Genomic DNA, 15,359 nt, shown 5'->3' with positions numbered 1-15,359 from the left:
ATAAATTGACTGCATAATATCATATCTTAAACATGATAATTATGTGCCTATGTAATAAGGTACCTTCAATTGATATCATCTCATATTTGTTAAAACTTGAATTGCATATGCCTCTCTTGATAAATTTAGATCATATGATTAAAAAAACCATATAATCCATAAACTAGTCTAACAAGTTTGTACATAATACAATGGTGCATAAATTTTCTTTTTAAGAAATATATATATACTTACATTTGGACGAGTACATGATAAATAGTGTTATTGTTGAAGGAGCAATCACATACAACATTATTAGCATAATAGCCAACCATGGCGTTGACTGCATGGATCAATACCAAAGTCCCACCCTGTCTTCCCCAATGTTTTACCAATGCTTTTCAAAGCTTCCACCGTAACAAAAAACCAATAAGAGAAATTTACTAGAAAAATTCACCAAATTAAGGTTGGAAGCTTAATATTATGAGTTACCTTCGTCATTGTAGCTCCATCTGTAAGCGTTGTAAGGCAACAAACTATGAATATTGACCCCAAAACATGTCGAAGAAACAACATATTAAAGGAATATATATATTTTTGGATTGATACGAAACTGGGTTTTCATAAATATATTGGACTATGAGAGTTGGAATTTGACTATATATGAAAGTTGGGAAAAGGAATTTCTAAAAGGAAGTTGGAAATTTCTTTTAGATGAAAAATGAAAAGCAAGATGAAAATGATTTGGCTGCCTACGGAAAATAAATGAAAAGGGAGAGGTAAAGTGAACACTAAAACAAAGGTTCAATTATTGTACTGTGATTGGGTGTTTTCGTACGACTTTGCAAATGATATTACCCATCGGAATTTAATGAAATGGGGATGGTTCACTACAGCAAATTAAACCTTTATTGTTAAGTAGATTAATTTTAAAATAGGAATATATTTTTATTTTTATTTACAATTTCATTTTAAATAAAATATTATGGACTGATCCAAGACTAATTTAATAATTAAAAATTAATTAATTATAGTGCATAATTTAATTCCAGCGACTCAAGTAGAAGAATAGGGATAGGGATAGGGACCTTTGACAGAAAGCTAGTTCAGACAAATGACTTGAGTGACGACTTTATAGCAGGAAGACAATTGTTATAAGGACATGTGCAATTAATTTAACAATTTGGTAGGGTATCAAATTAAATCAAATGAATATTTTTGAGTTAGATAAAAATAAAAAAATTAAAGTAAAATAAAATTCGAATGAAATTAAATAAATTTATTTGAGTTAAATAAAAAAAAGTTAAACTAGTCATATTAAAATCTTATAGGTAATTTAACTAAAATTCAAGTTAAACAACATAAAATATATATTTAACTAAAATTCAAGTTAAACAACATAAAATATATATTTTTACTTTTACTCATAAAGTTATCATCTATATACTTATATATATAAAAAAGGACGACGACACATGGACTCCCACTCATGCTCCCTTTTTCATTTTACAATATAGTAACTCTAATATGTCTAAATTCGAAATATTTTAATTTTTAATATAATTTGATCTTTATATTTTTAAATCAGTCTAAATAGTCAATGTAATTAATTTTTTTTGTGTTGTAGTAGCCATCATGAAAATAATGAAACTTTAAAATTGTCAATGCAAAACTTCGGTGAGAAAAATCTCAAACACACATGGAACATGAACAATAACTTGAACAAAAAAATGAAACAATAACTTACGATTCCAATACGTGTATCAAGTCACTATCTTTAAGATCTATTCGTTTTCAATTATACTCGGTGTGCAAATGAGTTTCAAACAAACCTCCAAGATAAAATGAAACCCAGTGACTATTTGCGTTTTGTATTGACCAAAATAGTTCACTAAGCACTAAGCAGAGTATGACAAGAAAATTAATTTCTATAAATAATTTATGCAATATTTATATATAGAACAATCTAAGAATAATAGAAGATGGAAGAAGAATAAAAAGAACTTTTGAGAACTTTTTTGGTATATGATATAAATGAAATCTCACTCCTAATTATAAAAATTCTCATGTCTTTTCATACAGACCTAACTTTCAATAGGTGTTTTTTTATGAATAATCACACTTTTAAAAGAGACGGTTAGAATAAGAGATAATTATTCAAATAACTTCTCTTAAATAAAAATAACTATTAAGTGATATAACTCTTCGTAGGTAAGCGGCATAACTTATTATTATGAATATTCATATCTCTTTATTAATAACAAAAAATTATAACTTTTGATTATTTATATCATTTTATTTATAATGATTAGAATATTATAAATATTTAAAAATATTTTAACAAATTGTTAAATGTCAGTGAAATGAGTTCGGATATTTTTTAAAATAAGGTTGAAGTTTGATGATGAGAGGAGCTATAAAAATAAACTTGGAATCTCAAATTCATTGAATGTCACTTTTTTTTCTTTTTTTTTTATTTATTTTAATGTATCAATTTAAGCCTTGGTTTCAAAGGAATACGAATTTTCTGGGGAAAAATCAAACAAGAAAATTATATATTTTTTTTCTACTTTGTTGAATCTGTATTTTTCTATTATCCAGAAGTCAAATTAACTCGATAAAGATCAGCAGCAAATGTAGAAGAATTGGTCCATGGCCCATCAGCTAACATACTCTTTGTTTGGCTAATATCTGTATCATCTTCATCAAGTTTCCGATACAACTTTCTCATAGTCTCAGCACTCATTTGACGATTTGAAGAAATGCTTGTATCTGTGAGGTATTCCTGAACTTCAGCCTTGCCTTCAAGCATGCTCACCACCGAAGACATTAAAGGCCTAGCTAAAGCAGTGGGATTTGTGCACAATAGTGCAATGTTGATCATTGCCATCACTTCATCTGTGTTGCAATCTGAGCCAATCCTTGTATCAACTAATTCCAACAAGTTCCTATTCTCCTTCAAAACATGAGCCTATAAAACACACAAATTTAATTGCCACATTCAAATTCATTTGATAAAAAAATGAAACTCAAACTGACAAATGCATAAACTTTCTTTGTCATGTATATAAAGTACCTGTGTTTGGTATATGTGATATGTGTTTGACATTCTATAGTATAATCCTTCATATGTATAATAACTTCTATTAAAAGCTTTCCAATGAACCCTTGAAGAGTAGGACCGTATGAATTCCTTCATTACGGACTATGCAGCATGAATGATATGCGTGTGTTGATACGGAAATGTAATATATTGAAGAAAACAAATTCTTCTGGAAAGAACAAGAGTAAGAATGGAAGAAAGAATGATAAGTTATACTTTACCCATTCAAGGAGAATGAAAGGTTCTAGCTTTGGGCGGCTTCTAGTGTTGCGCCTCCCACTAACAATTTCGAGAGCCACTATCCCAAAACTATATACATCTGCTTTCTCTGTCAAACGGCCATGCAATGCATATTCAGGAGCCATATAGCCACTGAAAATTTAACACCATCAATTAAATACAGCTTTTATATCAGCCATTTTTATAGGTTAACACCAATGAATACAGTGAGAATGAATCTGAAAAGAGACTTACTAAGTTCCAGCGACTCGGGTACTAATATGGGTATTATCTTCTTCATCAAGCTTGGCCAAACCGAAATCGGATATTTTAGGGTTTAAATTCTTATCAAGCAACACATTAGTGGCCTTTATGTCTCTATGCACAATCTTCAACCTTGATTCTTCATGGAGGTAAGCTAATCCTCTTGCTATACCTATGCAGATCTTCATTCTTGTTGGCCAATCTAATGTCAACTGAGATTCTTGAGATTCTTGTGGCCCTTTCCATTACCAAAATACAAAGAAGCTCAGTTATATGTATTCACATACTTCTCATTCATGTTAGAACAGATAGACATTTGGATGAGGTTTGTACCAAATAATGCACGAGCAAGGCTGTTGTTTTCCAGGTACTCGTATATAAGCATCAGTTGATTTCCTTCAATGCAACATCCATACAACTTTACAAGATGAGGGTGTTGTAGAGCTGAAATCAAGCCAATCTCAGTCACAAACTCACGGTTTCCTTGCTTCGATCGAGCTGATAGCTGCTTAACAGCGATCATAGTGCCATCGGCTAGAGTGCCCTGCGTTTGAAATGAGAAAAACATGATTACCAGGTTCCATCATGAACAATTTTCCTGCAGAAAGTGTTGCATATGGTTACCTTGTAAACGGGACCAAAACCACCTTCTCCGATCTTATTGGAAGCATGAAAATCGTTTGTAGCAGCTTTAATTTGCATTAAGGTAAAGGAAGTTGTCTGCAACTCTATACCTTTTAGATCTGTGGAACATGTTAAGCCAAATATAAGCAATGGCTGGGTTTCAATTGCGATCAGAAACGTGTTTTCAGTCACATAACATATGATTAAGGATCAATTGTGATGAGTATCAATAGAAAAAGACGGTACGACTGTCGTACTCTTTCCTTGTATGTAACAGAGTATAATGATATTATGTCTAAATACCTCGTTCCAATGTACTCTGTTCTCTTAAACAACCATTCCACCAAAGGACGCCTAAAATCACTGAAGCAGCAAACACTGTGCCGCCGACAATACCGACCACTGCAGCTGTCGCAAAACCACCGGTACTTGCTGATGAAAATTTATCATCTATTTCTACAACAATATAACATAGTAATTAATAGCAAAGATGACATGAAAATCATGGTTGAAAGCATGATATATACGTGTGCTATAACAACAACGTAAAAAGAAGAGTCAGTTGAATTGAAAACCTACTAGGATCTAAAACAGATATTGCTGAGATAAGAGGACCGTAAACGATTCCCTGAGGCATAGAAGTCGTCCCTTTGCCAGCCCATCGGAAACCGATCTCCAAAGTGCCATCGGTTACATTTACAGTAAAATATTTTACTATCGGTATGCCTGCCCCTCCTGCTGCTTCTTTAATATTGAAATCCTTCAGCACCTGCTTTCCCTGCAATTATTATCCATTCCATTTAAGCCGTCCCATGCAAGCACATGTTGTAAAGCAATATTTGCTACTATACATTAAAAATTCGACACTCCCCCAAATCAGGATAACATACTATCAAGAATGATACTAAAAAAAAATACCCGAATGTAAACATCAAATATGCGTCTTCCCAAGCTGCTATAAGTTTGATCATTAGTAAACTGAATCTCAGCAAAATGGAGGTTTACTGTATAAGTTGAATTGGCGAGACAAAAAAGATAGTATGTCAAAGAAGTAGGTGCAAGCCTTGCATTTCTGTAGAGTTCTGCACCGTCACCACTGATAGAAACTTGCCTATTGTCAAAAGCTAAGTTGTCGTCCATATGGTCATCGTCTAGGAAAACTCCGGTGGTACTAAATGCCCAGTTCCTAGTACCTTGTTGAAATGTCGAAGGCCCGGCTTGATTGTTATCGGCACCATAATCGGTGTCATTAAATCTTGTTATTTCACCTCCACAGTTTATATGAACAGAGTGCGAAACTGAGGAATATAAAAACAGTTTGGATCAGTAACTCGACACAAAAAATTAAGACAGGATGAACTTATTTTTGTATGTCTCATTGGCCATTGGCTACCTGACGATTGAGTAGTGTATCAAATATAAATGGATATTAGCATAGATGAAGTGTAAAGTATTTTTACTTACATCCTGCTGTGCAGGTAGTTTGGCTTCTCAAACATGGAACAATTCCTCTGATTAAACAATTAAAAAGCAAAGCCATTAAAATCTCCGAACTTAGTTTAATGATTGTTGTTGTCTTAATACTTACGAGTTATTGACTCTTGCAATGCTTGAGAATAAGTTCCTGAAGATCCACAATCAACCACAAATATTTTATATATATATAACCATTTACAATAAAGATCCACTAATGATGTTAGATTAGAAACTTGTCATACATGATATTATTTTGTTGACAGCCTGTTACACCTGTGTGTGTGAAGTTGTTGTATGTAAGATCGCTGCAAATAGAATAGTTTAGAATATTATGTTCATTAAAAATCTTGATTAAAAGCTTGACATCGATATAATTTTATTTTGGTTAATCAAAGGAATTCAACACAATACGAACTGAATCTTACATTTTTTCCTTTGTATTCAGTATCCATGAAGGGACTTTTCCAGTAAAATTATTTCCATTTAAGAACCTAATCAAAAGAAATCATCAAGTTTTTCTTTTTATTTCCATTTGTTCCAAAGGTGTATATACTTAAAAGAAAAGGGAAATCTACACTAAAATTAAAAACCATATCCTTACAAAAAATTCAAGTTATCAAGAGTAGAAAGATTTTCTGAAATTTCTCCCCCGAGTCTGTTGAAACTGAGATCTCTACAAGAAATTATATAAAAATGATATTAAAACCACGTGTTATCTCAGAAAAAAATTTCAAATTAAACCCTGACCTCTCAAAACACTAGATTATACTTACAATATCTTTATGGATGTGAATGTCCCAAAAGAAGAAGGTATCTCTCCAATGAGATTGCAGCTCCTCAACATCCTGTAATTCAATCACAAAATAATCCCATTGTTTTAAACTCCTCAATATGACATAACTCTAATAAATCTTTGCCTGATTTCAGAGTTGATGCTTACAGTCTTTCCAATTTAGGCAAATTGGCATCGATAAGCAATTGTGAAAAAGATGTATCAGTTCCATTCAAGTCACTAATTATTCTGTAAACCAATATCCAACAAACAGATACAATTATAAATAAGGATTTAAATAGCTGCTTTTATCATATAGTGTTGAATATTGTCAGTATCTTGATGGTTAAGATCGGTGCTTACATGTATGTCAAGTTAAGTAAAGTAGCATTAATGGATGGAATTGGCCCAATCAAACCACTTGCCTCCATATATCTGTCATTAGGAAGGATGGATCCATTTAATTGAAAAATAATAGACTTACAAAATGCATTAATGTTATAATTAAAATTCTCACATCTGTTCAAGATTTTCCCAATTTCGAAATATAAACTCAGGAATGTGTCCCGTGAAGTTGTTGTCACTAATCCGACTGTTGAGAATACAAAATAAATATAAAACATATCATATAAAATAAGTTAGTAAAAATGAACATTACAATTGCTTACAACTCCTTCAATGATGTCAACCTAGCAAATGTTTCAGGTATTTTTCCTGTGAAATTGTTGGAACTAAGATGCCTGAAACAACCAGAGAATATATTTTAAATAATTTATATAATAAAAATACTGCATGTAATGAAATGAAATTCAAAACAGGAAGAGTCTCTCTTACAATCTCTCAATATTGGGTAGATTCCCCAGTGCTGCAGGCAATGTTCCTGAAAGACCATTGTTCTCAAGGACTCTACACAATTTTTTTTCAATAAATAAAATTAATTATCCATTAGACATTTAGTAAAATAATGAAAAAAATCATAATCATGAAATGATGATATATTATATGTAGTCGAAGTTGCTATAATCTAACTCACAAACTGGTAAGATTTCTGAGATTTGCTAACTCTGCTGGGATTTGACCAGTTAATCGATTTCCAAGAAGAGAACTGAAATACAACACATCTTTTGCATTTAGCAGCATTATTTTCTATAATCAAAAGATGAAGGATTGTATGTATTGTTCCTACAACCATGATGAAAGATATGTAAATATATATATGTGAATATGTACACATTTTTACATACATACACAATGCGGAAAGACACAGAACCATCACGGAAGGCATATATAGATAGACAATGAGGAAAGAAAAATACATGCTGACAAGTCCCGTAGAAGAACCCCATTCCGGTGGAATGGTGCCATTAAGATAGTTTCGAGTTAGGTCACTGTAAGAAATGGTTTTAAAACAACAAATTAGTAGATATACGTATATAGTTAATTAATTGATCCAAAGTTGATGAAAAGAAATAAGTTTTATATATCATGAAAAAGAACTTTGGAAACGCCCTTACATTTCTTGCAGGAAAGGGAGATTGTTCAAGTTTAGTGGGAGAGTACCCGAGAGATTTTGAGCCTTGAGCACTCTGATACAAAACAAAGTTTATGTTAGGGTGCTAAAATCTATAATGAAAAAGTGAAAATTTTTAACTAACGATATGAACTTTTTAACCTTAATTAAAAATTGTATAATATTCACTACTTACTAGTATTAAATATTATTTTTCAAGAGTTAAATTACTCAAGCAAAAATAATTTGATTTGTTCAAGTATTTAGGATAAATTAATATGCATGTGGCATTTATATACTATAAACACTACTATTTAGGAGTTGATAATGTATAAAATTAAAATTTAACTAAATAGTGAAAAAGTTTAATTTCTTTGTGAAAGCATTTTGCAAAAGCTAGAGAGGGAGGGCAATTAAATGACATTGGCGGCCAACAAAAGCTTGGACCGACATGTGATGGCGATTCCATTGGATAGTCAACAGTGGGTCTTAAAGTAATTATACTACCTTGGTATTCACTTCCCCCTACACCTCTCAACTCAAAAAATTTCAACTTAACGTACTAATTAAAAGCTTTATCTAATGTATAAATTATTTAATTTGGCTATTGTTTTCTCCTCCTTTTATCTACTTAATAATTCAGTTTCATAAATTTATTGATCATAATATTTGAAATGAAGTTCAAATTCTCAATTATAAATTTCTTTAACCTAAAAATATATACTAACCAAAATTATACTTAATACTAATAAATATGAAATTTATGTGGGTGGGTTTAGGGTTTATAATTTTACATAATTGAAATTTTATATAAATAACAACATTTTATTATAACTTTTAAGTTTAAAATTTTAAAAAATTTTAACTATAATCTAAATCTTAACCAATGAAACTTTATTGTAAAGGAAGACACCCATCTCAACAATACCTACTAAGAAACACCGAACTAAACCTTCAGCATAATAAACACTCCTTGCAATAAAATTAAATCTGATACAAGAACCACAGCACCCATAGCCAATCTGGATACGAACACACCAAGGAAAGCATCAAAGCACCTCAAAAACTAACCCCAATGACACTTAAAAACATCACTACTCATGACACATGTTCAGGCAATTTTTTAAGAGTAGTGTTTGGACAAGTACTAGTTGGGTGTAGCACTGATGACTCAAAAAAAGAAAAACTGTCATATTAATAAATTTTGGCAATAGGTATTTGGATTGTGATTTCCGGTTTAGATATTTGTCAGCAGAATAGATTGACTATATAATATTATATCTTAAACATGATAATTACGTGTATATATAATAGAATATGTTCAAATGATATAACCCATGAACTAATCTAACAAATTTGGACATAACTCAATGGTGCATAAATTTTCTTTTTAAGAAAGATATATATATGTATATATACATGTATATACTTACATGCGAACCACATGACAGATGGTGTTATTGTTGAAGGAGCAATCACATGTAACATTATTAGCATAATAACGTGTGGATTGATCTACCCAACTATGGCGTTGGCTGCATGGATCACTATCAAAGTTCCACCCTGTCTTCCCCAACGTTTTACCAATCCATTTCAAAGCTTCCACTGTAGCAAAAAAACCGAAGAGAGAGATTTAATAAAAAGAATTGATCAAATTAAGGTTAGAAGCTTAGAGAGTGTTTGGTTCAGTGTATTACCCAATCCATTACACCTCGATTACGCGTGTAATACATTACGCCCCTATTCCGGCGTTTGGTTCGCTGTAATAGATATTACGCGCGTATTACATTACGCCCTTAATCCCCAAATTGCTGTGTTTTCTAATCCCTTCCCAATTCGCTGTAATAGCTATTGCGTCCGGCTTCCCTCCCCATCTCTCTGTTTTACCCTCCCTCCCTACCCGACCCTCTCCTCTGCTGTCCTCGAAATACACTGAACCAAACGCTCTCTTAGTTTACCCTCCCTCTTTTACCTTCCCAGGCTTCACCTTTTATTTTCTTTTTCTTTACAACTGATTTGCTCCTTCTCAACCTTTTCTTTTCTTTTTGTATCATTATAGCTCCAAATTTTTGTTGTTTGATCGAATCCAAAATATTAATCTCAGCTTCGCACAAAAACTGTAAGTCAAATACCTTTCTATCAGCAGTTTATTTCTTTATCATTTTCGTTGAATTTTGCTGCTCGTTTAGTTATTTTTTCAGTCGAATCCGTGATGAGTTATGAATATCGAATATATGTTATCATTATATTTATTTCTTGTTGTAGTTCCTTAATTTTTTTTTTGTTGAAACCAAATGAAAAGAATCAATGGAGGGGCTGATAAAATACCCTAAAATTGAACCAGAAGACAACCAGTTTCAATTCTTATCTCCCCAGGTAATTCTTATTATTTTTTCTTTCTCGTGTTAAATATCTGTTTGGTTGCATTGAAAACCAAGGAAAAGGAACTGGAAAGTTTGTAAATGCTGTTTCTCTGCTTTTTCTAATTGGGTTTAGCCCAGATGGTTGAATGAATAACCTTAACTAAGATAGAATACAATTTTCTATTGTTTATTCTTTTTTTCTTTGAAAAGGGAGCATCTGTTAGTTTTAGTTTTCTTTTTGTTTTGGATTAATTATTATTTAGCGTTTCCAAGTAGAGGGTTGTTCTTAGTATTTCTTTGTATGACAAAATTTGAAGGTTCTTATTGGATGCCTGAGATTGATCGCACTGTTTTAGCATTGCTGCATTGTTAAGGATAGTCAGTAGCTGTTAGTCAAGAGTAGTTGTTAGTCGAAGCTGTTATACAATTGGTTCAATTGTAACTATTTGCTATCCATTATAGTCTGCTAAGGAGTTAATAGTAGCTGTTAGTCGAAGTTGTTATACATATTCTTGTATGAATAGCTATAGAGACTTTATTGTAAAGAGATCATCTTTGCAGATTGATGGTATTTCAATATCAGATGTCTTTCTTCTTGTATATTTAGTGTGTATCTTGATATGCATTGATGTGATTTCCCAGTATTAGAGCAAAGTCATTGTTTAAATTGTAGGTTATTTAATTTGATATGGATTTTAGTACGGCAGCAAATTTTATGTCGAAATGTACCTATAAGCTATAGCATATTTTGCTTCTTCTTTTTTTCTTTTTGCTCGCATAATATGCTTATCTTTGTTCTTTTAGTTTGTGGAATAACTTGTTAATCTTGGTGAATGATAGCTATTTTTATTTTGATGTTTTTTTTGTTATTGTTGTTTATTGGTTCAAGGAAAAACAATAGTGTTTTTTTTAATGATGGTGTTAGGATCTGGAAAAAGTGGAGGATGTAGTAGTTATTATCAGTTTCGTTTTGACTAGGTGGTCGAAGTTGGTTGATCTGGCTAAGTAAAATAGTGGCCTCTAACTGCTAACTATGAGATAATTTCCTTGCTGGGGGATGAGACAACCATTCCCACGAAGATTGATGCCGTACTTTGATAACTGATGTATGCATAAGTTAAGTTGAAGGGATTGGAAGGAGTGAATTACAAGGTTGTCAGCATCATCGAAGATATCCAATCCATATGAGATATTTAGGATTAGTTTGGACCAAGTTAATTCATGACTAGCACAAACCAGCCTGAATTATGCTAGTGGATAAATCATTGGTTTTCTAAGAACTCTGTTGTTAATATATTCCAAGGTTCCTCATCCCAAGCATGGGTTATGAATCTTCTTAAAATAATTCCACCAGCTTCTGAACCACTCTGTGTTGTTGCTAATATGATGTTAAAGAAAGCTACTAATGTGCTGAATGTTGCTCTTTCTTTTAGATTTGTGGTTGCAAGCAGTTCTGTGTTTGCTGCCTGTTGTTTAGGGGCTCTTGGGAGTGTCATATTGGGCATCCTTTGTCATGTCGTTTTTTATTTCTATTTTTTGTTTCTCCTGTTTCTCCTTATGTCTGACCTTGTTTCCATTCTTGTTTATTGATGGATATTTTCTTCCATAATGGTTGTTTCCTTTTACTGTGGTTTTTCCTTGTTTCAAAAATACCAGTTCTGTACTCTGGAATTAGTGATTCAGCCTGGAGGAATTTCAGACTTCCCCATAAGGTATTCTTTCATCCTTCACCTCTTCTTCTTCTCACGGTCCCCATTCCTTATGCATTTGACTTGCTTTTCCTCAGATGATGTCCCCAGCAAACAATACCGGGCCTTCATCTGGCTCACAGATGGATTTCTTAGCTGAGCTTCGTCGTGCAATTCGAAATGGCAATACCGACAACTGACTACTGACAAAGTGTGATAATGGCAGATGTGGACTTATGAAGAACTTCATGAACTTTGCACTCGAAGTACCTGTTGTACGTGTTCATTAGTTACTGAAATCAAATGCTACTTATTTGGGCGATCGTGTTATTCAGTGTAAAGAATGGTCCAGGCATTTGTTTATGTCCTGGTCCTTGGACATGTAATTTAGATGAAAACGTTATGAAATCTGTCAACTATACAGTGATATTATTACTCTGGAACTCTAAGGTGGTGTTTTTATTCTCTTTCCTTTTATGAGACAGTAGTAGGGGAGGGGTATTTTGTTGCCGGACCTGTATGGATTTTGATGAATGCAAATCTCTGTCTAGTAAAATTGAGCTGTTGTTCTTTTTAAGACTGATCATTCATATCTGTGTTTTTAGGGAGGAATGACTGCTAAAGTGAATCAGAGTTGTATTGTTAATTCAAAACTTAAAGCTGCAGTGCCCTTTTTACTCTTTTGTTCAACCTAAAGGTTTGACATGATGATGGGAATTGATATTTGCTTTTCTAACATCGCCCTGAATTAAGCATCTAAAAAGTTTCATTTTTCAAATTGTAGAACAATTATGAATTGGAAAATTTTGTATGAGAGCATTATATTCAGACATGAATAATATATAAGAATATTAATTATTCTTATATAAGAATATCACAAGCAATAACAATCATATATTATGATTTGAGTAAATTCATATAAGAATATTAATTATTAAGAATTTTATTAAATTATATATTTTAATTATAATATATTTAATAATAATTATGTTAATTTATATTTTATAGTATCATATATTATGACTTGAGTAAATTCATATAAGAATATTGATTATTAAGAATTTTATTAAATTATATCTTTTAATTATAATATATTTAATAATAATTATGTTAATTTATATTTTATAGTATCATATATTATGATTTGAGTAAATTCATATAAGAATATTGATTATTAAGAATTTTATTAAATTATATATTTTAATTATAATATATTTAATAATAATTATGTTTAAATATGATTAAATTATTTATTATTGATATTAATAATCTTATTAAAATTTAAATAACAATAACAATAATCATTTACCAAAATAAATTTATGCTAAGGGTATTCTAGTCATTTTAGTTTTTTCCATTATGCTATTACACCTCTATTCCATTCAACCAAACACAAGATTACTATTACGCCTCTATTCCATTACATTCAACCAAACAGTTGATTTGCTATTACACATCTATTCCATTACACCTCTAATCCATTACACCTCTAATCCAATACAGCGAACCAAACGTGCTCTTAGTATTATGAGTTACCTTTATCATTCGCAAGTGTAGCTCCATTTGTAAGCGTCGTAAGGCAACAAACTATGAATATTGACCCCAAAACATGTCGAAGAAACAACATATTAAAGGAGTATTTTCTGATTGAAATTCAAGAGCTTTTTTTCGTTTTGGATTGATATGAATCAACAAAAAATGGGGTGAAAGATTGGGTTTTCATAAATATATTGGACTATGAGAGCTGGAATTTTGTTTGAGACGTAGGCTATATGTGAAACTTGGGAAAATAATTTTCTAAAAGGAAGTTGGAAATTTCTTTTAGATGAAAATGATTTGGCTGCATATGGAAAATAAAAGAAAAAAGAGAGGTAATGTGAACACTAAAACAAAGGTTCAATTATTGTACTGTGATTGGATGTTTTCGAATGACTTGGTAAATGAAAATGCTTTTATCATATTAGCTAGTTGTAAAAAAATATCTTGCATAGGAATATAACGAACTATACCTAGATTGCTTTTTTATATTTAAAAATTTTAATATTTTAGTTAATATTTTTATTAAAAACTCAATTCTAACTTTTTTTCAAAATATTAATAGTTAAATTTGACATTTTTTTTAAAGATTAAATTTAATTATAAAAAATTAAATTGATAAAAAATGTAAATATTAAAGATTAAATTTGATATTATATGAAAACAAATAACATTAACAAAAAGAATTAAGCAATTTAAACTTCAAACCAGAGACAGATTTAGGGTGCTAGCAGGTTCCGTCCCCCCTTAAAATGAAAAATTTATCATTTTAGTCCTTTAAATTTTTAAAAATTTTAAATTAATATTTATCCTCCTAAAAATAATAAAATTTTGATTTAATCTTTCAAAAATTTATAAAAATGTAAACAATTTAATTTCCATTCTCTAAAAGTTTTTCCTGACTTCCCCTGGGTGGAGGGAGGCAGCGAGGCACCCATGCAAATGAAATTACTGTATCATCTTTCGCAGTGTAGCTCGTTGTAAGGCAAGAAACTATGAATATTGACCCAAAAAGAACATATGAAAGGAATATTTTAGAGTGGAATTCAAGAGCTTTTATTTGGCTTGATGTGAATGAATAAAAAATGGGTAGAAAGATTGGGTTTTCATAAAGGTATTAAAGTACGAAAGTTGGAAATTTCTTAGAGATGATAGCTGTGTCGCATCCGCAGTATTTAAGGGACAGGATTAAATTAGTTGTTTTATTGTTAAGTAGATAAATTTAATTGAAATAAAGGTATTGTGTTTTTAATTCTAAAATAAAATATTTTATTTATCAAATTATACAAATTTTATAAATATACTTATCAACCCAATTAATTGTAGTGCATGATTTAATTCCACCGACTCAAGTAAAAGGACAGGGATAGGGACCTTTGACAGGAAGCTAGTTGAGACAAATGACCTCACAACTTTACCGCAGGAAGACAACGAATAGCCAATTGTTATAATAATTCTATACAAGGACATGGGTCAGTAATTTGTCATTTTTATTTAATTTATTTTTTAAAATTTAATTAAATCAATGAAATAAAATTTGAATAGAGTTAAATAAATTTATTTAAATTAAATTAAAAAAATGTTGTCGGTAATTTTATTAAATTTCAAGATAAAAAGCATAAATATGAAAATCTTTTAAAGCAAAAAAAGATAAATAAAATAAAATAATTAATACAACAAACATGGTTTGATAATTTACTTGTTTAAAAAAATTAAAATTTGGATTTTCTAAAAAATTATAATTTAGTATTTTTTTATATTTATATATTAATAATTTTATTTTTAATCTATATTAATAAAATTTTGAAAAATATATTTCATATAT

At 30.8% G+C, this 15,359-nt stretch overlaps 1 protein-coding gene and 2 long non-coding RNA genes across 4 annotated transcripts; 1 reads left to right on the top strand and 2 right to left on the bottom strand.

The window, feature by feature from the left end:
* Positions 1–140: 140 nt before the first annotated feature.
* Positions 141–779, bottom strand: LOC121223446 (uncharacterized). The gene is made up of 2 exons (XR_005920789.1): positions 472–779; positions 141–386 (listed from the first exon to the last, which is right to left on the bottom strand). It is a non-coding gene; the product is annotated as an uncharacterized lncRNA (long non-coding RNA).
* A 1,680-nt stretch (positions 780–2,459) lies between these two features.
* Positions 2,460–13,831, bottom strand: LOC107955256 (probable leucine-rich repeat receptor-like serine/threonine-protein kinase At3g14840). Of its 2 annotated transcripts, none has more exons than XM_041104904.1 (24): positions 13,535–13,831; positions 9,381–9,552; positions 7,952–8,023; positions 7,682–7,825; positions 7,471–7,542; positions 7,272–7,343; positions 7,106–7,177; positions 6,955–7,029; positions 6,801–6,872; positions 6,606–6,686; positions 6,439–6,510; positions 6,267–6,338; positions 6,091–6,156; positions 5,908–5,970; positions 5,778–5,813; positions 5,654–5,700; positions 5,108–5,487; positions 4,769–4,967; positions 4,493–4,645; positions 4,190–4,308; positions 3,899–4,109; positions 3,557–3,803; positions 3,304–3,454; positions 2,460–2,950 (listed from the first exon to the last, which is right to left on the bottom strand). In XM_041104904.1, exons 1-24 carry the CDS (start codon positions 13,623–13,625, stop codon positions 2,573–2,575), a joined length of 3,117 nt encoding a protein of 1,038 aa, XP_040960838.1. In that variant the 5' UTR covers positions 13,626–13,831; the 3' UTR covers positions 2,460–2,572. The 2 variants fall into 2 exon arrangements, with proteins under 2 accessions (XP_040960838.1, XP_040960839.1); XM_041104905.1 differs by having other exon boundaries at positions 7,754–7,825; positions 13,535–13,830.
* On the top strand, positions 9,964–12,532 carry LOC107963844 (uncharacterized). The gene is made up of 4 exons (XR_001702058.2): positions 9,964–10,066; positions 10,250–10,323; positions 11,967–12,022; positions 12,097–12,532. It is a non-coding gene; the product is annotated as an uncharacterized lncRNA (long non-coding RNA).
* Positions 13,832–15,359: the final 1,528 nt, after the last annotated feature.

This window comes from Gossypium hirsutum, chromosome D11 (genome assembly GCF_007990345.1).
Source record: "Gossypium hirsutum isolate 1008001.06 chromosome D11, Gossypium_hirsutum_v2.1, whole genome shotgun sequence".
Classification (NCBI taxonomy): Eukaryota; Viridiplantae; Streptophyta; class Magnoliopsida; order Malvales; family Malvaceae; genus Gossypium; species Gossypium hirsutum.
The sequence above is the reverse complement of the archived record's forward strand: the minus strand, read 5'-3'. Positions and strand labels throughout refer to the sequence as shown.

Bases quoted from the DNA above. Each gene is read 5' to 3' on its own strand.
- LOC107955256 (XM_041104904.1), bottom strand. From the start codon at position 13,625: ATGTTGTTTCTTCGACATGTTTTGGGGTCAATATTCATAGTTTGTTGC. The intron at 6,511-6,605 runs GTAAGCATCAAC...ATTGAATTACAG, and splicing joins TTGCCTAAATTGGAAAGACT to GATGTTGAGGAGCTGCAATC. The intron at 3,804-3,898 runs GTACAAACCTCA...GGTAATGGAAAG, and splicing joins CCTTGCTCGTGCATTATTTG to GGCCACAAGAATCTCAAGAA.